This window comes from Anser anser (genome assembly GCF_964211835.1).
Source record: "Anser anser genome assembly, chromosome: Z".
NCBI classification, from domain to species: Eukaryota; Metazoa; Chordata; class Aves; order Anseriformes; family Anatidae; genus Anser; species Anser anser.
The window spans coordinates 34,753,729-34,777,803 of NC_139723.1; the positions used below are offsets into that span (position 1 = coordinate 34,753,729).

A 24,075-nucleotide genomic window follows, 5' to 3' on the forward strand; every position below is an offset into this window, starting at 1 on the left:
GATCCTGCACTGTGGATCTTGGCACTATAGTTAAACAAACAATAGACTGACCATTATATTAGTGGTTGAAAGCGCTCTTTACCTGCTGGAGCTTGACCTCTGCGTTCAGTAGCTCCTCTACTGCAGATGATGGCATGGACACATTATGATAGAGGAAGTCTGAGAATGTCTCGTTGTCAACCAGGAAATCCCGAAGTTTCAAGTCTGAAAAGTGACAAAACCAGCAACATTTTGGTCAGGGCAAAGCCAAAAGGAAATTCATGTGAGAGCTCTGAACAGGAAAAGCAACAGCTGACAAATAGGGGAGAGGGGATTACACAAACAATAGCATAAAGAAAGCAGGAGATGCTAGCAAAATGCTCTGAAGCATGGCAGCTTTGAGAGATGTCAAACTATGATGTCTCGATCTCAAAAAAAGGGGGGAGAAGGGTGTTAAAAACAACTTAATTTAATACTTAAACTCAATTTGCACACACTGTCCATTAGTCAGACACAGAAGCAGCAAGGGAGACCAAGCTATTCCCCTGCTCTGGGGTGAAATCTGCTCCAGCATTAGCCTTGCACAAAGATTCAGCTTCTCTTAATGCCTGTGCTCTTACTGAACGCAGGACTCATTTGGTACATGGACCATGCAGGGATTTAGTAGTCCATATTTAATTATGCTAATAGTAACTACAAGATGTACTCTACAAAACTACTATATTTACTCTACCACAAAGTATTTCAAAGTCTGATGTGCGCAGACAAAAAGAGATCAGGTCATACAGAACTGCATGAAAACATAGGAAGCAATCTTAACCACTCTGGCAAAATTTCTGCAAACACTTTTATTCCATTTTCTTCTCCCAAAGCTTCACCTTCACCTTCAGCTCCCCGCTTTAAACAAATGTGTATCTCCCTCACAGCACACGCGAGCCATCTGGAAATTATAACCCATGTACAATATTAAAGTTCACAAGCCCAGAGCTTAAGCAACTGACTGACCCTCATGCTGTTTCTTTCTTTCGAGAGGCCAACTCGCATTTCACTATGCTTAAATAAGTGGGGATGAGGAAAGCAGCTATGCCAGGGAGAGCTGAGAGAGGAGGCCTGGCGGGATTTACTGGGGTGAAGGTTTCCAGGTGACACTGAGCCCACCAGCAGGGCATCATGCTGCTTTGTCTGCTCGAGGAAGAAGAGGACATGAGTGCCCGCAGCAAAGATCGAGCCCTGACAGGAAAGTCCTGCAGGCAGCCCTAGGAGTAACAGGCGGAGCAACAGCAGCTGCTGCTACCCCCAACCTTTTGGTTTTTCGCTTCACCAGGCTGGTGATCCCTCCTAGAAAACCCACCCTGGGGAAGAAAAAAAGAGCCTGGCTCCCATCAGGAGCCGGCTGCTGCCCACGGTGCCGGGTCCGGCCCGGGCAGGCTGCGGGCGCCCAGGCAGCAGGCCACAGGCGCTGCTCCTGCGGCACGAAGCGCGCCGGGTTACTGTCGGTCGTCGCTCCCTCGTCCACATATCCAGTTACAAACGCCCTGTCGCCTTCTGGTTCCGCGCGAGCAGCCGCCACCGCCACCACCACCACCACCACCACCCTCGGCCGAGGCGATGCGGAGGTTACTTCGGGACAAAGGCTGCTCCCTCGCCCTCTGCGCTCTGCTGCTCGTGGCAGGAAACCTCGCAAGGAAACCACCCGCCGCTGCTGCCATAACGTGCGGCCGCCTCATGCTGTCCTCCTCCCCAGCAGAGGCTAAAGCAGCCTGCCTCAATGCTGCTGAAGGAAAACCTCCCCAGCCCCGTTCCTTGGCTGCTCCTGAAAGGCGCGAGCTCCCTGAACGCTCCTGTGCAGCTTGTTTGCTTTTTTTTTGGTGAGATCATCAATGGTTCAGAAACTCGGATGGACAAAAGAGTAGCTGGCTGAAGGTGCCCTAGCATGCAAAGTTCAGATGTTTGCAAGCTTTTTCATGTAGTCTGTCCCTGTTCGGAGGATTTTTCAAGCTCCTCTTAAAGGGGCCATACACCTTTTTTTAATAATATAAAAAAAAGTAACCATGCAATAATTCTCCTACTTTTCTGAATCCTCATTGTTGTTTGTTTGAGGGGGGAAGAGGAGATGCACTGGGGCTGCCATGCGAAAGTAGGATTCTCTTGGTCAGGAGAAGACTCTGTACGTAGTTGCAGGAAAGCAACCTGAACAACGCTTGGACTCCTCCTGGCCTCTCTGTAATCATCATGCGGAGGAACAGCCTGCCGTCCTTCACAACTGTAATTAACCAGTCCAGGGTTAACAGGGTATTTCTCCCCTTCCTTTTTATCATGCTGAGTATTTTCAGACTTGCTCAGCACCAGAATTTGCTGAAAATCAAAGCTGACTTCTAAGGCAACTCCTACAAATGCCTGAAGGGGTTTTTATCATCATTTGGAAGAAAACATGATGGGAACAGAACATAAAGTTACCAGCACGTGAAATTACCAGAACTGCTTGTGGGATAATACTTAGCTTCCAACTGGCTGGGCACGAACCTATGCTTACTTGGCCATATCCTTTTTGTGTCTGAGACCACATGTGGAAGCTCTGCGAGACCAAGGGGCCAAATCCAAACATCATGGTCCCACTGCAACACCCTAAGCAAACAGCCAGCCTCTCTCACTGTGCGTTTTCTCCCCCACCCTGTCTGGTCCTACTTCTAGCACTCACAGCTCAGTGTCTCATGTCACACCCCCAGTCACGGAGGCACACATAACAATTTGCACATGAAGCCACAGAAAAGCACTGCACACTGCAGTCAGTCTAAATTCCTGCCCTGGGTATTTCAAGAAGATGAAAGTTAATAGATCTTTCCTCTTGAAAACAGCCATTCTGCTCCAAGGTTGCTTGCCCGCAAGGGTATATGAAATACAAGGGCATTAGTTGAAAGAACCACCCCAAAAATAGAAAACAAAAGAAAGAGACAGGTCTTTTGAAGGCTAGTATCAAGCTTACCTAATAATGCAAACATTTGGAGTAGAACACATTTTACAACCAGAGGCCAACTACTGTAATATTTTTCTGCCATAAAAGCTCAGACACACTATCAAGTTACTCAAAAAACGTGAGGCAAAATGTCAGCTCAAATGTTATTTAACTCGTGCGTCTTCTCTCACATTTGAGAATGACGAAAAGCACTGGTACGGTCAGCTATTGCAACCCAGCTGACACTGAGCAATGCAGCTGCAGCATCCACAGAGCACGTCAGGAAGATGTCCCTCTGTGTTTTGCTGATGTGGACGGACAGACTCTCTTCCCCTCTCCCTTTGCCTCCAACAGAAAGCCAGGACTGCAGGCTCCCCTCACCACTACCACAGCAGGGAACAGCTTCCCAGTCAGAAACTCAGGTACCATGAGTCGAGATGAGCCCCAGGCACAAACGTGAGGTCAGACTGAGCCACCACACTGGAAGATGATTAGATCTGACGTCAGCCTCTGCCATGATTTGGAGGTGAGATGGACATCTGAAGTTACTGTCTCACAGCAGAAGAAATACTAAGGTAGATGGTGTTCATGGTAGCCTACCTTTGTAATTTCAGTCATGACCCCAAAGGAACAAAAGCAGAGCAACAACAAACACAAATGGGGGCTGTGCTTATAAACCATGCAAGTAGCACCCTCACCTCAGCAGGCCCAACAGGACTGATGTGTTGAGCCTTGTTCTGCTGAGCTCCAGCTTGGGCACTGTATAGCAACAGAGCAGGAGACAGTCCCCATCCGTACGAAGCAAGCAGAAGTCCACTTCCCCTGTGGGGCAGGGAGAAATGTCCTCCCTTACAGTCACGCAAGGAAGTCTCCAGCAGAACCAAGAGCTCCCAGAACTGGCCGTCTTGTGCCTTAACCACAAAACCACCCTTCCTCTCTGAAATCACAGGTCAGGATTGAACAATCACACATGGCAGCATTTCACGGACACTGACTTCATGAAAGACATGGCTTTCCTGTTGCTTCAAACTGACGCAGGGGGCTGAGCTCTGGGCAGGGAAAATAGAATTTCGGGATTTTCACATTGAAGACATTGAGGACTGTTTTAAATCTGTTCAAGATTCAGAGTTTCCTGACAGCTCAGCCCTTCCAGCACCTTCGCCCCTGAGCACAGAGCCAGACTGGTCACTTCTGGCTTGAGAATCAAATCATTGTGACAATAATAGCAAAAAAGTCTACTCAAGGGGCTCAAGACATCCATATGAATTAGCAAGAAAAACAGAAACTCCATGCTTGCTACGTTATTGGTTAAGTCGAAGTGCAGAACAAAATATGTCCACTATAAATAATGGCAAGTCATTGCTATGTGGGGTCATGAGAAACACTGCAGATAAACTAGTCTACTTTCCCTCTAGATCTGGACTGAAACACTGATTGTGCAGTGAAGAAAGTGTCCGTGGTTCATATGTTCTCCACAGCTAGAGTTTTTTACTGTCATCACTCTGGAAACACATCACCGGTTACTTTCACAGGCTCTAAAGGCAGCTCAATGCAGGAAAGAGCTAGAGAACCCACAGTGAGGAACCTGTTTTAATTTGCTGCTCTTACTATTAGTATGACCATGAGTGCTCCCAGAGCAAGCAGTGACTATTTCCAGCAAAACTGAGAGGATCCACAGACAAGTGCGAAGATAAAAATTGTGCAGGTTAGAGAGCAGGACTGTTCTCCTAAACATCCCTCCCATTCTTTCTTGCTTCACTTGGAAGCACAATGGGCTCATACCTTCCTTTCAAAATTTAATTATGCGGCTTCTTTTAAAAATGAAACAATAGGGTAGAAAAACAAAACCCCACGGAAATTGTGGCTACAGTTTTCATATCCTGAGCACTGCCTTCTAAAAATAAAAGGCATGCAAATGTTAGTTCAACATATCTCAGTGTACCATAGAATACAAAGCTCACCAGGTCTGACTTCAATTTGCGGGGTTTGTGCTCAAAGGGTTTGTTCTCCATAAACTATAGTAAACCAGACTTTCAACCAGTTTAAAACTAACTTAGGCTGACTGAAAACAATCTGACAGGCTGATGTACTGTTTATTTCCCAGCCTCACATGCCGTAAGTCCCTACAAGGAACTCGGCGAAGGAAGGGGGAGAAGGCGATTCATGCCATGCTAATTTAGAAGCTAGGAGGAAAACAGGGCAGTGTGTCCCATCGATAAGTGTGACTATTTATCTTCAGGGAATTTCAGTCCCTACTTACGGAACGTTCAGGGCAGAAAACAATTATGTTATTTTCTGGATATCCATTGCGGTTAGCAGATTTGCTACCCTTTGGCTAAGCCTGTGTTCCTCACAGCCAAGCATCAAGACAACAGAGAAGCTGTTGTTAAATTATGACCCTTTATTTCTCATCACAGACTGCTAATAAGGCAACCCAATCATTTTCATAGCAGCTACATAAAAGCATCACTGCAAGATGAACCAGTGAGACAAGACTGGGCATACGAAGCTGTAGCTTTGTTAGAATGAGCAGGATTCCATAAATGCCCAAAGGAGATACCAGTGAGGGAACTGGGATTCACTGTACCTGGCTCCCTGCTGGGACAAAACTGCACTTCTGCAGAACGGGAGGTAGGTGCACAGTGCCTCCTCAGAGCTTTCATGTGAAGGCAGTAATTCACATCCACCCACACCAGCCTGATTATACACCTGCCTGTCATGCCTGTGCAACCCTGCTCCACAGTGCCTTTGCATGACCAGAAGACAAGATGAGAAGGCTCCCTGGCCACAGAGCCCTGCTTCACCCAGGGCATTGCTTCTTTACCAGCCATACCCCCAGCAACAGGACGTTTTGCAAGATACCAAGTGCACGAATGGGCTACCAGCAGACCAAGAGCTAGTCTCAGCTCCTGCAGCTGAAAGCATTTACAAGTGGCACGTGTTACCACCAAGAGGACTCTGGCTGGAGACTTACCTTAACAATTAGCAACTCCTCACATAGGAAAAGGACCAGCGCAGACAAACCAAATGTGCTTGCAGGATTAACACTTACGCTGGAATTTTGTGCTAATTTTTCAGTGGAGATTATGGGAAGTGTTCCTCAAAAATACATGACAGGTGCACTTAAATGACTCAACTGATTTTCACACTCAATACCCGTCATTGATTTATAGATGAAAGGAGCCTGAGGCTACTTCCCATAAAAAGAGGCTTTCAAACAAAGTAACAGTGGAATTGAAGGACTCAGGAATTGACACTTACTCTGAGGAAATAGAGGCCTCCTAATGTTGGAGTCTGTTACAGTGTTGTACCACTCTGAGCCAACAGCCCACATCTACAGCGTGAAAAGCAAACCTTCCAGATGACCCACTGCTCGGCTTTGGCAAGGGGGCAAATTTTCATTTGCCCTCATTATAACCCTAACTTCAAGCAACACATCTGGAGAGCATGATCAAGTGACGTATGACACATACATACAAATATTTATTAAAAAAAAAGGGCAGTTACTAAGGTTTAATATTCCTTTTCCTGTAGGCACCCTTGCCCCTGTATGGTGGGAATAGCTCTCGGAGCTGCCTGTATCCCTGTTGATACTAACAAGTGCAAAACTGTTCTCTGAACAAGTTAGACGGCTGTGCCCTGATTTGTTGACAAGAAATCAAGCAGCTCAGCAGGCCTGTTGTGCAGGACTTGCTCATGTGAAAACACAGGCCTAATTTGCTTGCAATCGAAGTGCTGTTCCTTCTACAGCCATAGCTTGATGTGTTTTCATGGCAGGCTATAGGTCTATGATGAGTCCATCAGTGCTGTCTGTGGAGACATTAGATGACACCCAAGTTAGCACCATTTAACTAGAGCCCGTAATCTTGACATATTTGCTATGTCAAATTTCCCTGGTGAAGTGTGTAGTGAGGAGGCAGCCTCCTGCCCTTCTCCAGCAGCTAGGATTTCTCCTGGATAAAGGTACGTATTGTGCAACAGGTCCTCTCTTTCCACCGTGGAGAACTCACTTCTCTTGTCCTTCCCACTTGTTGTGCTCGGAGCTACGAGTTAGGAGGTGAGTCTGAGGTACCAAGCAGTGCTTGGATAGCCACAACAAACAGGCACATCAGAGAGATCCCCCTTGCCCGAGGTCATTTTACTGTCATCACCATGGTCTCAAGAGACGAGCTCAAATGCTCCAGAACCAGGAGAGAATGTCTGGCACAGAAAAGTGACTTCAAACTCATCTGCATGGTGTGGTATGGTACAACACTCACAATGTTTAGAACATGAAAAGCAGGAGGAACAGTGATAAAAAGAACAGCTCCTCAGGAGGTGTAAGACATGGGCAGGAGGACCTCTTGGTCCGCTGAACTTCCCTGCCCAGGAGTTCCCAAAACATTACTCTGTCAGGCACTTGCACCTTAACCATAATGTCATTGCTTTGGTTGCTTTGGTTTGTGAGCCAGCAAAGATTAACGCTGGACAAAACACTGTGCTGCATCTTAAGAGAAGTGCTAGGATATAAGCCTGCAATTTGGGTTTGCAGGCTTTGGGACCTCCATTCCTCTCTTAAGTCAGCACTTTTGCTTAGAAGGGCTTTAAAAGCACCAGACAGCACAATCACTCTGGTTGAAGGCACAGCTGACATTGCTGGTTGCACAGAGAAGAGAGCAGTCCTCAGCTTTTACTGGGGGCGTGTTGGCTTCAAGAATGTAGAGCCAATTTAAGCCAGCTGAGATCCCACCTCCAACCTGCATGGAAAGTCAGCAAGGAACACAAGGCTTATACCTCTGTTTGGGTACTACCTGAAGTCTCAAATGTCATCAGGTCCCCTCCTGTGTGACAAACATGCCAACAGATAGCCTCTGCATCAAAAAGCATAGGTACGGGACACAAAAGTGAAAGCCGCATGGCGGTCAGCAGCAGTTCTACGAACAAACACGGCCTCCAGCGCTTCCGTCTGCGAAGGAACACATCCATCCACACCCACACCCCCTGGTCTTGTATAACACCATAAAAAAGATATTCTCGTCTTTTCCCCTGCTGCAAACCAAATACTGTTATCAGCACAGACAACTGTGAAATACAGTTGGCGAGTTTAAAAAAAAAAAAAAATGTTACTTGTATTCAGGCTTTGTACAGTACAATAAATGAAGCAGGCCTTCAGAAAAAAAATCGAATACCTCCACTGTATTGTTTTAAGAAGCAAATTCTGAGCAGGGTTCCAGAGTTCACAAGGCAGTTATAACTGGTTGAGAATTCTCCTACTACTTTTCACAAAATAAGGATAAACTGCCACACTGCACATCTTCCAACCCATGAATTGGCTTGTCAGCTATACCGATGACAGACCTCAGATCTGACCAGATAATGATACTTCATTATTACAGCAAAATGATTTTCAGGAGTGGTATGTAGAAAGTTTTTGAGGCTAGTACAGACTATGGAAGGTCTCTGTTTGTCAAATCCAGCTCAGAAGAAAAAAATAGATACTTGGCAATACCTGAGAAGTGTTTCTAAAGAGCCTGAAGGTAAGGGTTGGTTGCTAAAAATAAGGTTTGGATTTTAACTGCACTAAGAACATTATGCCCTAGGTAACATGCAGATTTTGGATACGCCAAAACATCAACTCAGAGATACAGTAAAATATATTAAAAATCAATAGACAGACTGGAAAACAAACTGCGTGGTCACGTCCAGCCACAAACCACTATTCCAATGGCAAAGACTGCTGTGAGAGTACACGGTGTGACACTATGCTATCAAAAAGTATGGACCTAAGCAGAAGTTGATGGGAGGAGCTGTGGCCAACGAAGACCCAGGCCAGCGTTGCTTGCGCTTGGACAAGTGACTTTATATTCAGTGGAAATTCAAGTCACAGGAAAAGGCAGGACTGGTCATTTTAATCAAATGACCATTACTAATAGCGGAAGGGCTTTCATGAGCTGGAGATGTGAGCAAGCATCTGGGAGACTGCTGGTTCAAATGCAGAGAGAAAATACCTGTATCAGAATAGCTTCAGAGGCCTGAAACAAGCAGGCAGAACCACCCCAGCAACACCAGGCTTCTTCTGACTTACAGCTGCAGCCCAGCACCAGGTATCCCATTAGAAAGGCTTCCCCCACAACACCAGTAGGGGTAATGATGAACTGTAAGCAAAACAACAGGCAGAGCTGCCCAGAATCAAAGGAGCCTGACTGTCCTGCACTTGCATTGTTTAGCTTTGCACAGAAAGATGAAAAAAGAAATAGCCACACCTTCCTTGGGTGTGAAGCCTCACTCTGCCTTGGCTGCCTTCCTCTCTCTCGACAAGGATTCGTAGAACTCAGCTGACATCTGGCTCAACACGATACCGGGTCTGCAGTCAGCAGATCACCGTGCATCTTGCTTCCCCGCCTGTCAGGAAGAAGTGTCACTTCTGGATTTAGTGCCAAGTCCTAACGCTCCCTCATCTAGTGCACAACAGCAAAAGCCAGCTCCGGAACAAGGAGCTTCCCAGGGTCAAACCAATCCAAAAGGTAGCAAAACTGCTAAGGATTCACAAGAATCAGACAATCACTATAGTCCAACTAGCTTAAACGGGAGCTCTGCCTACTTATTCTGAACATATACCTATATCTAAATGATTTCAAATCCTCGTGTTTCTTATGTTTGAATTTGGTTGGATGTTGGAAAGTTATTAATAATGTACTTCAGTTTTGCTTCTGAGCTTCAAGTCCAAAGGAAAGAAAAAATCAAGCTTCAGCACTGCAACAACAGAATGTGCTCTGTCTTGCTCAGGGAAACCTTTGCAACCATTCGGCCCCGTTACTACCATTAATCAGGCTGTTGAGCAACAGCACTTCAAAATAGTTAAAGAACTTTCTCAATCTTTGAGAAACATGGTTTGAAAAGCAGATACTGAGTGAATACGTCTTGCCCAAATTCACGTAACAAAAGTTTTGGGTACAGATCATGTCTCTTGCTTCCTAAGTACTACGCTGTGCTGCTGTTTACACCAGGAAGCTCCCAAAAGACCTTGCCTTGGTAGTCTGAAGAGCTCATCCTTCTGTTTGGCGTCACTCTGGACTGGCAATATACTAACCCTTCCTTCCCTTCAGTACTGGCAGAGCTTGCCAGCTGAAAATACACCTTGGAGTACTTGTGGCAGCATTAGTGCCTCCTATTTCACACAGAGGTCAGGAGCACTACTAGTAGACGCAGCAAAGAGCAGTGCCACTTGCTGCTTGAGGAACAGGGTCCTGAGTACTTCAGAGCCCCAGACCAGTGCAGTTTAATGGAAGAAAAAGTGTGTACTGCTGAAGGAGGCTTGTGCATTACTTATATGGACACCCTGGTACCACTCTTTTGACTTTCTTCAAGTAGCACTACCATACAACTTGAAAAGGAAGTAAATGAACTGCATAGCTAAAGATAATTGTGGGCTTAAAGAACTGTTTTGTCTTGAGTTCTGTTCTCTGGCTTTACAGCACTACAATTATTGCTTTCCCTGCCTGCTGGGCAGTGGATAAACGTGTGAGTAGAGCAGGAAAGAGCACAGGTGAGCAGAGAGATCTGATGGACATTGATTATGTCACAGATCTGTGGCATTATTGTAAGGACAACTGTTGGGACAACGTGCTTCCATCTTGACTCAAGTGATTTTTTTTTCACTTTTTATTTTTTTTAACATTCTGAAGTGCCATTTTGTTGGGTAGATGACAGCTGGTTCTTTCCTAAGGCTCAGATATGGTCCAACTAGGTTCTAGCAGCACTTGCTAAAATATGTAGAGAACTGCACAGAAAGGCCTCCTGAGATGGAACAGGTTATGGCTGTAGTCTGCCTGGCTGTAGTCATGCAAGCCTTCCACCAGCATCGACAGAAAATGCACCTAACTCAGAAGTAGTATTAACTCCAGAAAGTTACCTTTTTAGAAGAACAGTAAGGCTAAGAAACGAACAGGAAAGGATCTGTACTAAAAATCCCTTAAAATGCAGTCTTCTATTGCACCACCCTTAAAATTAAAACTAAATAGGGGATGAACCTTGAGCTGTTTATAGAGATGTATGTCACATATCAGCTTCAATCTCCCTCATGTATACCTCAGTGTGGACAGGTCAGCATAAAAATGCCTGAGCAAGATCTTCAGCTGAGCTATGTTCCACAAGCTTTTCAGAGCTATACCAATTTTTCATCAGCCAAGAATCTCATTAGAAGCATAATCAATATTAAGTTCTAACAAGCTGGGTTAATTATTACAACTCGGTTAATACATAAAAATGTGCAACACTTTTGTATTCTGGAGCATTTTCATTTATCTCAAAAGGATTTTTCCATAACTTTGCATGTTTCTTGTTTACAAAGTCTGATTCAAGCCCAAAACCTATAATCTGAAATAAAAATTCATCTCTTAAACAAGACATAACCACTACTTGATAATACACAGCAACACTAAAAAAACAGGACTGCAAGTAAAGAATGTTGCAGTCTGTTGAAGGAGCAAAGAAATTTAGCAACAGGAGGTAGAAAATGTTGTTTGATTTTAGCCAGGATCCTGACATTGACAGTCACTTATTTTATGACCAAAAATACTTAAATAGAACAGCATGTGTTCCCTGTGAAAATGGCAGCCTACAAAAATTGAATTTTTATGGTTTTCAAAGAAATTGGTCAGGCAGTGTTCTTGCCTGGATAAAAATGAACTTTGATTCAACATCAACAATATTTCAAAGCCATCATCTTTTATTGCATCCTGACTACATTTAAAACTATGTCACATCCTACTGTGTTGTAGAAGGAGGACTCCAGTTCCTTGGCAGCTGTTTATTTAGCTCACAGGGATGCTGTAAAATTCGGGAATAAATAAATGTTTGTAACGATGAAAAAAAAAAAAAGATGAAATGTATTATTACTAGAGAAGGCTCCAAAGCTCAATATTAACTTTGGAGATATGGTAGGTCGGATCAAAATTATGTACTCCAGCCTCAGTACCAAGTCAGATACAGAGGTGGACAGGGCTTTTTCCAGCTGTGGCCATTTCCTAATAGCCACTCTCATGAGAGCACAAACAAAAGGAAATCCCCTGGGAACAGCTGCACTCTTCACCAGAGGACAGTGGTACAAGTTTTCTAGGAGACTGTTTTCACATCGAGATTGGTGCTAGCAGCCTGTGACTCTCCCCTCTCATCCAATCTCAGCCTGTACCTTAGATAAACCAAATGTGATCTTCCACAAATCAGGCAATTTATTGAGATTCTGAGATTAGAAGTCATTGAGAACAAACCCAGAAATTGTGTCAGAATGAGGAATGGAGAAAATAAATGCAAATTGAAGTTAACACTGAGAATATGTTTTCAGCAACATAATGCTGGTATTAGCAAGCTCTGCTGATAAGGTTGCATAAAAAAAAGAGTGAGATAATAGGACAGTGTGAAAGGTGTAACTGTTCATTTAATGCTTGGTTTTACTTGGTGATTCAGAACAAAAGTCGGTGTTGACAGACCAGACTGAAGAGAGTTTTAGGAGACTAAAGGAAGAACTCTCCCACAGCGTCCTGTTTTGGCAGCTGATATTATTCATGCTGCAACAAGCACAATAAGCAATTCTTGTTTTCTTTATCTTTGTGTCTTTCTCTAGACAAATTAACATCAAGATAAAGCCAGTGCCTCTAAGGTGCAGTGATTTTCTAAAATTTGTTGTAGTAGCTGTGTTGCATATTTTAACTATGGGCACTGTTGGTTGCCCTGCAAGTGGTCAAATTGTTTGGTGGCATCATCAGGTAAGGTGGTCTTAAAGTAACCAAACTGTCAGCACTGCTCTTCACCAATACAGACCAATGGTGACATCCTCGTGATTCCCCTTACATTTTTTAACATGGTACACACAGTCCTTTATCATGGGAATCCTAGATGTCTTTCTCAAGCTCTCATCACTTACAGTGCAAACACTAAAGCAAGGCCAGATGTAACGTGATGCTGAATGGATGTTCTGAACTCCGCTTTCAAAGGGACTTCAGTCTTTCCCTCCTATATCCACATGCATGCATATTCTACCTAGAGTGCAAGCTAGAATCAATGTAAACCTCCCACTTCAAAAGCAGAAGGGAAGTTCAGCTACAAACACACAGGCACTGAAGCCCAGTTCTGCAGAATCACAAGACAGTGATGCACATTATGCTGCTTCTGTTTACCCATCCCAGCCTCTAAGTACAGTCATGTAATAACAATGCTGTTACCAACAAAAAATCTCTGAAAGTTCACGGACACCCCCACGGGAAGCAAGGATGATTTTCCTGGTAAAAGATTTAATAGTGCAGTAGACCTTGGTGCCTAAACCTCTAACAGAATTATTTTATTACTTTAATCTTACTTTCAGCTTCAAAATAGCAAGGAAAGCACAAGCAGACTCCAATGGAAGTGGTAAGTGTACAAGTGTGTAGTTTAGCAAATACTGTGCCATGTCACTAAAAGTGTTATAGCTAACTGCACAACACATAATTTGGGCTGAATGCCACCATAAGAAGTCTTCTCAATATTGGTACCCCTCTTGACTGTCAGTCTACCTGCTGGAGTTTATGACAAAAGCATAATGAACCCTCCAGATTCACACAGAGACGCTGCTCACTACCTGTAGTAAGGGGCTTGAACTTCCAAGAACGTACTGGAAATGTTTTCTACCTGTGCCTGCTCAGAGACTCAGTGCTTTCAAGAAAATTAGGCAAATGTGGGAAAACTGTGCATACCCGAGTCTCCTGTCTGACTGACACAGCTCACAACAAAGTAAATCCCTTTCTGCAATCTGACTGCCCAGTGTGGCAGCTTCTTCCACATGCTCCATCCTGACAGACCGTATCTGACCAAAGCAGAATTACGGCTGTTCACACACAGTCCTGGGTTCGCCTTCTTGGCTGGATGCTTTGGGCTGGGAGGGGACAGCAGCCTGGAGACCTCCAAGAACCCCACGCGGAGTTCTGCTGAACGTTAACGCAACAAAATACATGAATCACGCTCAGCAACTGGCCTTCCTAGATGACCCCAAGAGTAAAGATCTCACCCCTGTTACCACAGAGCGGTGGTTTTGGCGCCATTTTTCCCAGACTGAAGGAAAGGCAAGGCCTTGTGCGTCTCTATGGAGCACAGTATCAGAGGACCCAGACGTGTATTTACTTGCTACCATGAGATGCCAGGAATGCCACCCTGCAACCACTGGTGTATGCAGGTGTTTCCGGGGATGAAGGCCACCTGGACATATGGTTTGTTAGTCCTCGTTCTAGCCTGGCTGGTTTTTGCTAGGATCCTTCCCAAGGTAAGTCAGGGAGGAAACCAGCTTAATTAGGGAGATGTAGGCAGGTATAAGAACCGATTCAAATGTTTAGCTTGAGGGTGTGGGGCCATTTTTATTAGGGAGAAGACACCGAGGAGGGAGCTATCTATCACCTCAAAGTCATCTAGTAGATAATGCAGAACATCCTGTTTCCCTGAGCACCCTAATAATCATCCAGCAGGTCACATACCGCCACAAAGCCTCTCCCAAGGCCACTGTTCAGCCCTAGCCCTCCACCATTCTTGAAATAAAAAAGTAGCCCTACTATCTCTGACTGGACAGGATGCAAACTCCTTCAGCCCCAACACCTGTCTGTGCAGGACCTAGAGCCACCAAGGTGCAACACTGGCAGAGGATGCCATCCAGCTGATGTTTCTCCTACACCATGGGTAATACTAATCTAGCAAACAAGCAGGAAAGGGAGGGCATGTATAGAACAACAGCCTGAGATATGATGCAACTTCTTAGGCGATGTTTGTTTCCCTCTGCCTATTTCATTGCTCCCTTTTTGTTTAGTTGGGTTGGTTTCAAGGAAAATAAAAACATGCCCTTTGGGATCACTGAAAACTAAGAGCAATGAAGTAAATACCGGCTAGACTGGCTTACATGTGCAACTGTTAGCAACAACAGAGAAGGTGGCTTTAGTTTTACTTGTTGATTTTTATTACCCCATGGCACTGCAAAGCAAAACATTTGGGATCCTTTTAGAGAGAAGAAGGAAACAAAGAACGGATGCCTCAGAGCAAAAAGGAAGGTGTACCTCCACCTTCCAAAACAGAAGAAAAGCTTATTTCTTGTAAACACTTTATCCTCAGCACTGAGGCCAGTTGCAAAGCCAACACCAATAACCAATGAGCCAAGCCTATGGTAGGGAGCAGTCCCAGCAGCCATGTCTTGCTCTTGGAAGTGCTGTCACCAAGGTCTTTGACTCTGTTCTGATTTGTACTCTGCCTTATCATATGAATGTTGAAGACCTTGGTGACATCACTGGACAGAGATGTAACAAGTGCTGGGAAGGAGAGGGCACCTGGCACCTGCCTGCAAAATCGATTGGGTTGCAGTATGTGTGTGCATGCACGTAGATTTCACTGCTCAGGGCTTGCTGGAAGCTGCCATAAACAGCAGCTCCCATACAGTATGACAGCCACTGGTGTTGATCTCCCCCTCTCCACCAGCCAGAGCTTCATCCTGGCTAGAATGGAAAGAATGTGGGCTGCTCCCTAATGGCCACATCCTCCCATTCAGCTGGACAGCAGTTCTGGAGCTAGAAGCAGCAGAGAACAGGAGACACTTCTCTAGCTCCTGGAAAACCATCCCTGTTCTTCATAAGACATGATCCCTCAGAAGTGATGGAGGCACAAAGCCCGTTGTCATGAGTTTAAAGTACTCCCTGAGCAAAATCTCAGGGTCCTGCCTTGTGCCTTTAACCAAGACTCCTGACTTAGTGGCACCTGCGTAAGTACCCTGACATCTTAGGCACGCATCCCTTCCCCAAGGTTCAGAATGTGCTTAATTTCAGATCAGATAACACCAGCAATCCCACCTTGGACATTAGTTTGTCAAGGCTCTTTTTAAAAACAAGTTTGAAGTCAGAGGACTTTGGCAAATGATCTCTTAACTGATTCAAACATCTGGAGTCAAACACAGACATGCATACTCTGCATAATATTAGAACAAACCATACCGTAGCTCTAGCTTTTACACTAGTAACAGAAGGTCATCTTGAAGCCTGTTTTAAAGCCATCAGACAGCAGTGGGAAGTGTGTATGGAAGAGGGACATCACACCAACTGGAGAGAGGAAGAAGGAGCTGCAGAGACCCCAGCTGAGTCCATAATACAAAGTAAGGAGCATACAGTTACTCCCAGTGGGGAAATGTCAGCTGCAAAACTGTATTTGTCTGCATCACTGATTGAAGAGGCGTCAGATCCAGGCCAGAACTGGAATGGATGAGGTATTACTTTTTTTTTTAATTATTAACTCATCAGGTAATTAGCCCTCCTGCTAATTGCGGGAAATGCCTGTACTAAGGCAGGCAAAGGAGCTTTCTTCCTGTAGACCACAGGGGCTGTATTTACTCAGAACATCCTTTCAGTTTGGGAGGCTCTCACATCTGACCTCTCTCTCTTACGGTCTGCTTAGGTTCCCAGAGTCACTGAAATAACCCAGAGACAGAGGGATTTAAGCTACTCCTCACACCTCTGTCAACAGCAGCTGAAGGGTTCATCTGTAGTTCCCTTCATTGTACAGGAATCTAAGCATTGCTAAGGATAAATACATAAATACTTGTAAAATTAGAGGATGCAGTTTTATGCATGCTGTCAAAGAATGAATCAGGCAGCCAAAGAGTGGGCAGCAGGGACCCCCAAGTTGGTGGCTTTGTAAATTAGCATATCATAGGAAGGACAAACAAGCACAAGCTTTGTTCCCTACAAGCCATATCAACAATGGACAGTCTGTCATTCTAATGACATGGAGGCTTGATTATCTTTTTTCACTACACATTTGAAATACTTTATTACAGAAATACAATCTTTGATGACTTGTCTGATGCTTATTCTTTGCAATCAGCCCAGTAGTCTTTGTAGTGTAGAGAAACACGAGACTTCTGACTAGACTCGCACAATACTCCCTATGCAAAATGTTTCTTGGAATCACTCCTCCCCCTCAAACCTTCCCAACAATGATGCTTCAGCTTATGGCTTCAGTCATATTCTTGTAAATGTTCACATTTGATGCTCTCTTTATGTTTCAATACAAAACACAAGTATCTACTCTCTTTGGTACAGTTAACTTGCCGATAGTACTGCAGAAATTAGATGTAAAACCTGGTGACAACTTATGCTGTTCCCACAGGAAAGGCTTGTTCCCACAACACTGAGTTAAAACAAGGTGTTTAATGAGTTCCCTTCAATGTGTTTTTAATCTCTCCTTGAGGAATATAGTCATCTTAGCTCATTTTGGCTGTGTTCATTATCTGTCCATCTCTGCACAAAGGGTTCACCATATACCCACTCCCCCTTAGCTATTGCAGATTTCAGTAAAAGGATGGTGGTGCCACTTACCAGCTGTCAAGAGTAAAAAGAAGGGAGCCTGGCAATATGGGTGGACATTGAGCCTAGGAATGAAGGGTGTCCCCTATACATAAGGATACATGTCAACTAACGTAAGAAGAAGGGCAGCAGGCTGCACTAACACCTGCAGATCTGATCACATTGGGATTCTGGACAGCCCTTAAGGGGAGAGAGGAAGGTTATATTTATCCAAGACAAACCCCTTTGCATCTACCAACCCGCCAGTAACAACATAGATTATTTCAAAGAGACCTGCAGTGTACTGAGCAACACAAGACAGAATATTAAAATGTTACCTCTGCCTTAGAAGTATGCTCAGGCCACATCAGACTTGTGAAACTATTCACATCCCACCAGGTCAGGTATTATTCTTCCTGGAGCCTACCTGAACCATACTCGTATGAAAAGAGCTGGGAACACTACAACTGTGAAACCAGGGACAACTTTCACAAAACACTAAAATACTGTCAAGTGCTTGTAGGTGAAGGCACTCAACAGCTGCATTCCCAGCTCTGCAAATATTTCTTCCTAAACTGTTACTTTCCAATAATATCCAACTATTGTTTCCAATAGAAGCATGCAGTACCAACAAAGCAGTCAAGAGAAATAATCTTTCAGAGAAGTGTACCCCAAAAAACTCTAACAAGCTGCCATGTCAGAGAGGCTTGGAAATATATCCCCCAAGACTGGACAAAGATGTTGCAAGTCCCAGCTCTGCAGCGAGCTTCCGATGTGATCTCACACTAGTTAGTTATTCATTTCCATGGAACAAGAAGCCATGCCAGGCATTCCCACATCAGCTAAAAATGGCAGGATCCTCAGTTGTTGGTGTTTTTGTTTGTTTGTTTGTTTTCCACTAACAGGGCAGTAAGAGCCCGTAAGACAAAACATTTTCTTCTGGAGCTTGTCACTGAAAATCCTACTGGACAATAGCAGAGAATACAGTACCCTACACCAAACAGTCACAGGGAAACTAAAAACCAAGAAGGGAAATGAAGACTTAATTGTCATCAATAATCAGCTCTGAGTTTGTAAACTCGAGGCCAACATCAGCTTTTCCTTATCTGTTTTCCTTCAGCTCACTTCCTTTTGCAGCTTGTAGGGTAGAGAGGTAAATTCAAGCTGTAATGGGTTCATTGCTTCATTGGCAAAATAACTAGTGTTTTCCAAACACACACTACCTAAACTCCTTTGAGAAAGTCAGCATTTTAAATCACTTCAGTGGGCTGAGGATTGTAATTTCACATCCAAAACAGCTGCTATTCTTGGCATTCAGACCTCCCCTTTCTCTTCCACAGAAGAATCTGAAGAGCACACAAAGCTTTGACATGAAGAGGCTTAAGTTACTTCTGTAGGACTGGAAAAGGTCTGATGAGCAGCAAGTGGTAACCATGCAGCTTCCTTTTATCATATATGTCAGAAGTTCACACATGCAGAATTAACCAAATGTAGGTGGCTCTTTCCGCCATGCCATTACCTGACCCAGAGGAGTTTCCCAACTTCCGCAGTTTTCCCAAGACCTTCTGGACATCCTTTATGCTCGTGTCCTGTTGGCTGTACAAGAGTAACCTCTTGGCATCTGAGAACAGGCGGGAAACACTGGTGGAAGAGACGGGAAAAACAAACAAAAAAGCAGTCATCAGCTCTGTGAGCCAGCATCCACAGACACAGTTTTACATCCCAATTTCAAACTTCGGTCCTTCCAGTTATCCCACTGCCCTCTTCCGTACAATGAGCCCTTTCTTTGGTGGCCACCCTCGGGACAATTAAGGAGCCTAATAAAAGTTGTCTGCTAAAGCAGGGTCAAACAAAGTTACACTGGTAGCCTCCAAGCGTTTCAAAGCAGTTCAGACTTGGATGGAGAGGGCCTCCTGCTGCTTGTAAACTGCTCCCTCTTAGAACTCAATAATTTAAGTGTGCCCTTGCTCCTTTTCAAATGCTTTTCCAGGTTGCAGACACCTTTTATTCTGCTTTAAGCCTAGCTAGCCTGACAGTACAAATGCAGCAAGCAAGGTAGGGTACAAGGATGCTGGCCACAAATGGAGCTTCCTGCAACACATTAGCCAGTAATAACTGACAAGGAGAATCACCCAGACCCTGCTCTTAAGCTGCTCTTAGTCTCTCACTCTACTTTGTCCATCTTGGAGGTACATTAGCCAGGTAATGGGGGTTCCCTGGGGAACAGAGTTTACACCTCACCTTTTTATGGGCTGAATCCTGAGCACTCAGTGAGAGAACAGACCCAGCCCTTGCCCCAGCAAAGCTCTATTCAACGAGAGCTTCAACTGCTTGGACGCAGGGATACACCACAGGCCCTCTGAACTGGGAGCTGGAGAGCTTGGTCCTTGAGGTGGCAGCAGAATTAACTGGTGACTTCAAAATATCCCTTTTCCATATGTTCCCCCAAGAACAGAGATTAGGAAAAAGCAGTCAGACTAGACTCACATGGAGGCATTGAAGTTTCCAACAATACCAGGGGATTCCCCAGGAGTTGGGTAGCGGAAACAAGGGTTGTTGGCGTTGCAAATGATCCCCTGTATCCAAGGCAAGGTTCCAGCTGAAGGCATAGCTTTGTTTGGGAAGTGACCTAAAACCGAAACACAAGAGTTAGGAGACAGACACACGACAAGCCAGATGTAATGCCATGTAGCAGTAGAGGGCAATGGCAATCCTGTCCTGGTTATTGCCTCAAATTGTTTACAACAGAGCAGAAAGGCCAACACCAAGAGGGTTGAGTAGATGTTAACTTGTCCATGCAGCTCTGGCCTCCTCCACTTAAAAACTACACCTTGTTAAGCCTGTAAAAGCTTGCACTATTGTTTTTGGCCATGCTGAAGGGGACATACTACTTGAGGAACACGCAAAAATAGGCAGCTCCAAAGCCTGGCAATATTGACCACACGCACACATATTACTTTCTAGCCAGCCAGGTTGCTCTGGATTAACATGGTTGTCCAACACAAGGGACTGTCCACAGTGACAGCCCAGGTCAGCATCTTGGTTCTGGAGACCCTTAATACTCAGACCTTTCGGTTTTCGAAATCCCACTTACAAGCACTGTAAGCTCCAAGCAAAAGGTCAGCACGTGTGGGGTGCCTACACTGGTTTACCTAAGATAAATGTGTCATTGTTCTCCCATAATAGCTGATTTCCAGACAATTTTAAGATTTCGGAATTCCTGAAACACTAAGACATCTGTCTGCCAATTTCAGGTCTTTCCAATAAAATTCAACTCTTTCACTTAAAGAGCTACTTAAGGCATACCTTAACATTAGCATCCTATTTATGTTATGAATTCTGGTTGAGTGTTAAAGCAGAAAAAAACTGCCCATGGTGGAGCTCCACCAGTATGCCACCCGGGTACTTGAGAATCCCTCAGCCTTCAAAGAAAGGCTTCCCTCATACAATCCCGTAACTGAGAAGGCTTGTCACTCTGCTTTCTGCACATGAATTCACTTCCTTACCCCAACCCTAGGGAGGTAACCAACTCTCCCTTGCATAAGGTTTTGACAATGAGACCCACAATATGCCTTGCACTGCTCTCCAAATCTCACGTCTTGGTGCCTGCCTCATCTGGCCTGGCTACCTCCACAGCCACAACAGGGGTACCAAGCCCCCAGAAGTCAAAACTGCTCAGATCCAACAAGTCCAGTTGGTACAGGTGGTGGAAAGAAGACAGGGTGCTTACCAGTCCTCCCTGCAGAAAGCCAAGGACTCTGTCCAGGAGAAAGGTGAGGGAAGCAAAGGTTCATTGTTTCCAGTACCCAGGGGACTACTTGTTCCTAGTGTTCTTTTTAAAATAGAAAAGCTATTTACCTGAGCTCTCTGGCTTTTGTTTCATTTCTGGTTTTTGTTCTTCTTGGCAGAGGGGTATGGGGAGGATAAAAGAAGAAAAGCGCTAAGATGTTCAGATTATTTTCCTAAAATTTCTAAAAGAAACACCTTCTCCTCCATGCCTTTTATTTTACATGGATAAAAAGTAAAATAAAATAAAGAGCAGTATGAAAACAGAAAGAGTGCACAGGAATTCACAGTAATTTTCTACATACAGTGAAGCATGTAATGGCAGCTTCTCAAAGAGTAAAGTGGAATCATCCAGTTTTAAGACAGCAGAGTTACTCAGAAAACACAATATATCAGCACTCCCTTTTCAATGGTATTGCTGCAAACATCTAGCTTTTCAATAGATTTTTTTTTCTGTTGGGCCTTTTTCTTACAAATGAAGCCCATTTTGAATACCTCAGAAGACCACAGGAATGGAAAAAAAAAAGTCAAGCTCTACAAGACAAAGTCAGCAATTTTGCTCAATGGTTCTTCTGGATAAAGATATTTAATTACATTAAAATAAAATGCTGATGATATGAAAGAAATACCAGAGAGCTCTCATAGTCTGAGATGCCTTCTCTGGCTGATCTGGTGAAAGCCATGCAGCTATCATTGAAGAGTTAGCAAAATTTTCCCGTGTTTTCAGAAAAAGGTTCCCCACACCAGACCAAGCAGCTGGAAATAAATGTCCTGTCTGGAAAAAGTCTGATCACACAAACAGTCCAATCCTGGTTCTTCTCCTTTGCCTCAAACAGAAAAAGAGCTGAAAATCTTATTTGTTAATTAAAAACATTATGCCATCAAAATAACGAGGGTATTTGGAGGTTGCAAAGCATCTGCACGCAGCTCTGTTACTGCTATCGTCAGGCATTACCTGCGAGTCATTTCATAACAGCAGACAGTGCTGCCATTACAGATAACAATCCTGTTTCCCTAAGGCATCCACAGGTTGCCACAGAGTTCACCATGAACTCAAGGTTTCCTTCCAGTATCTCTGCTCACAGTTCAGCAAAAAATGTTCCACTACAGAACGCACCAGTATTTGTCAGCATACGAGTGAACAGGCAGTGAAACCAATCCAGACTTCAATTAAAGGACTTAGCTTTCATTTTGCTGAAAGCTTCTCAAAACAGGAGAGGAATTAACCATAGTGTGAATTTAAAATTTACCAGATGCTCTACACGCTGTGAATCCTGATGCCAAGAGTGGGAGAAGGCAGACAAAACAACATTAGTCAACAAAAATGGGGAGGAAAAAGGGCTGCAGGTGAAAGACTGAATTAAAATTCTGCTTCTGACACCAGGGTGCCAGACCAAAGGACACACAAGGAGGCTAATGAATAACAAAACCAATATGAGCAGCTATGCAAAAGCAGCTCTTTCTGGGTTTGAGTCTATACACAGCACTGCTACAGCTGGGAAGAATTACCATTGAGGCTGCTGCAGTTATTTATACCAGCTGAGTAGACTGCCTATTGCTTCTCTTGCTTCTCTCTAGTTCCATGTCCATATTGCAGGTATTTCTCCTAATGCCACTGTAATACTTGGTTAGGAAATGCAACTCAAATGTCATGCAGCAAAGTACGAGATGGCATTTAGAGAAGCTTCAATTATCCTACCAGCCACAGTAGAAAGTGACTTAGGCAGTGCATGAGAGCAGCAGTGTCCGATGCATATAGGGAAACTGCAGACATTAGCACTTCAACCTTGAAAGGCTCCTTGCTAGCTTGAAAGCCTAGCAAGCAGCATAAAATGCCCCAGCCGCTGCAAAGAACCACAGGGTAAGTGCTGTAAGAGCTAGTTCTTCACCTATTTTAAGAACAAAATACTTCAGTTTGCCCTCCAGAAACATGTTGTGCTGACCCTTAACCCTTACCTTGTAGTAATCAGGCAAAGGAAAGATAAACAAAGAGCTCTTCCATCGTCAGCTGATTGCAGCATGAGGTCGCCACCAATCATGGTAAGATGAAGCATAATGCTAATAAACAAGATATGCTTCCTAAATCAAACGGCAACCAACACAGAGGCCTAATGACAGCCATCCGCAGGGCAAGAATAAGCTTCCTCTGAAGGAAAAGCTGACGTGTGCCCATTTATGATGTGAAGAGAAAAATACAACAGTTTTCTTCGCAAGTGTATGGCTGCCGAACCTACTGAATACGGAGCTGATGGTGTGCAGTTAGAAGGAATGGAATTGCACCTCTGTTGTTTTATGTAATACATTAGCCCACATTACTGCCTGAAAATGAGATTGCTTTCCTACAGATCTGAACACTGCTTTCTTTCTATGCTAAGTCACATACGGATCAAGGATGAGAAATAAGGCTTAGGTTCTGTGTGGGTTTTACAGACTTGTCACGCTCCCACAGCATATTCTCAGCTAACAGAACTGCAGAAACTAAGGAACATCAAGAAAAGCAGGAGCAATGTACGGTAATGAAGCAACATTAACGTGTCAGAACAGGCTGCAGACCCCAAGATGGAAGGAAAGCAGCCACTAAAGCTTCCCTGAAGATTACTGAGAGGTATGCAACCACTACCCCTGTTCTTTGTCTCTCGCCAGTTGGCATTGCTGCCTCCTAGCTATGGAACAACCGCTCTGGGTGCAGCTGCTGCATTCGGTACTTACATTCATGCTGTTCGTAGGGCGGATATGAAAGTCTTACAGAGATCAGGATGAAGAAGATAAACAGAGGCCAAGCAACTTCGATCAGCAGCTGGAACTGGAAACAATAAAGACAAAGTATTAAGACGTCATACGCAAAATACAGGAGAGAACAGAGTTTCCAGTACAATCCACTTGTAAGTCAGGACAGCTTTCCAAGCACAGTCTCGTGTCCTTTTGGTTATGCATTCCAGGACCAAAAAGTTTGTTCCTTCTACTTCAGAAGACACTCTGTGAAGAATTAGTCTTTTCTTGTTGATATGTGACAGTTACAGGCCTAAACTGGATGTGCTT

General features: G+C 44.4%; 1 protein-coding gene across 2 annotated transcripts in view; it reads right to left on the reverse strand.

The window, feature by feature from the left end:
• ABCA1 (ATP binding cassette subfamily A member 1) overlaps nucleotides 1-24,075 on the reverse strand; it is a 92,903-nt gene that overhangs the window by 48,479 nt on the left and 20,349 nt on the right. For both annotated transcript variants that reach the window (XM_083815977.1, XM_083815976.1), the window contains exons 3-6: nucleotides 23,746-23,839; nucleotides 19,738-19,879; nucleotides 18,770-18,891; nucleotides 83-204 (exon numbers count right to left, since the gene is read on the reverse strand). In XM_083815977.1, the coding sequence (XP_083672103.1) occupies nucleotides 83-204; nucleotides 18,770-18,891; nucleotides 19,738-19,879; nucleotides 23,746-23,839 (480 nt within the window). The remainder of the gene's footprint in view (nucleotides 1-82; nucleotides 205-18,769; nucleotides 18,892-19,737; nucleotides 19,880-23,745; nucleotides 23,840-24,075) is intronic.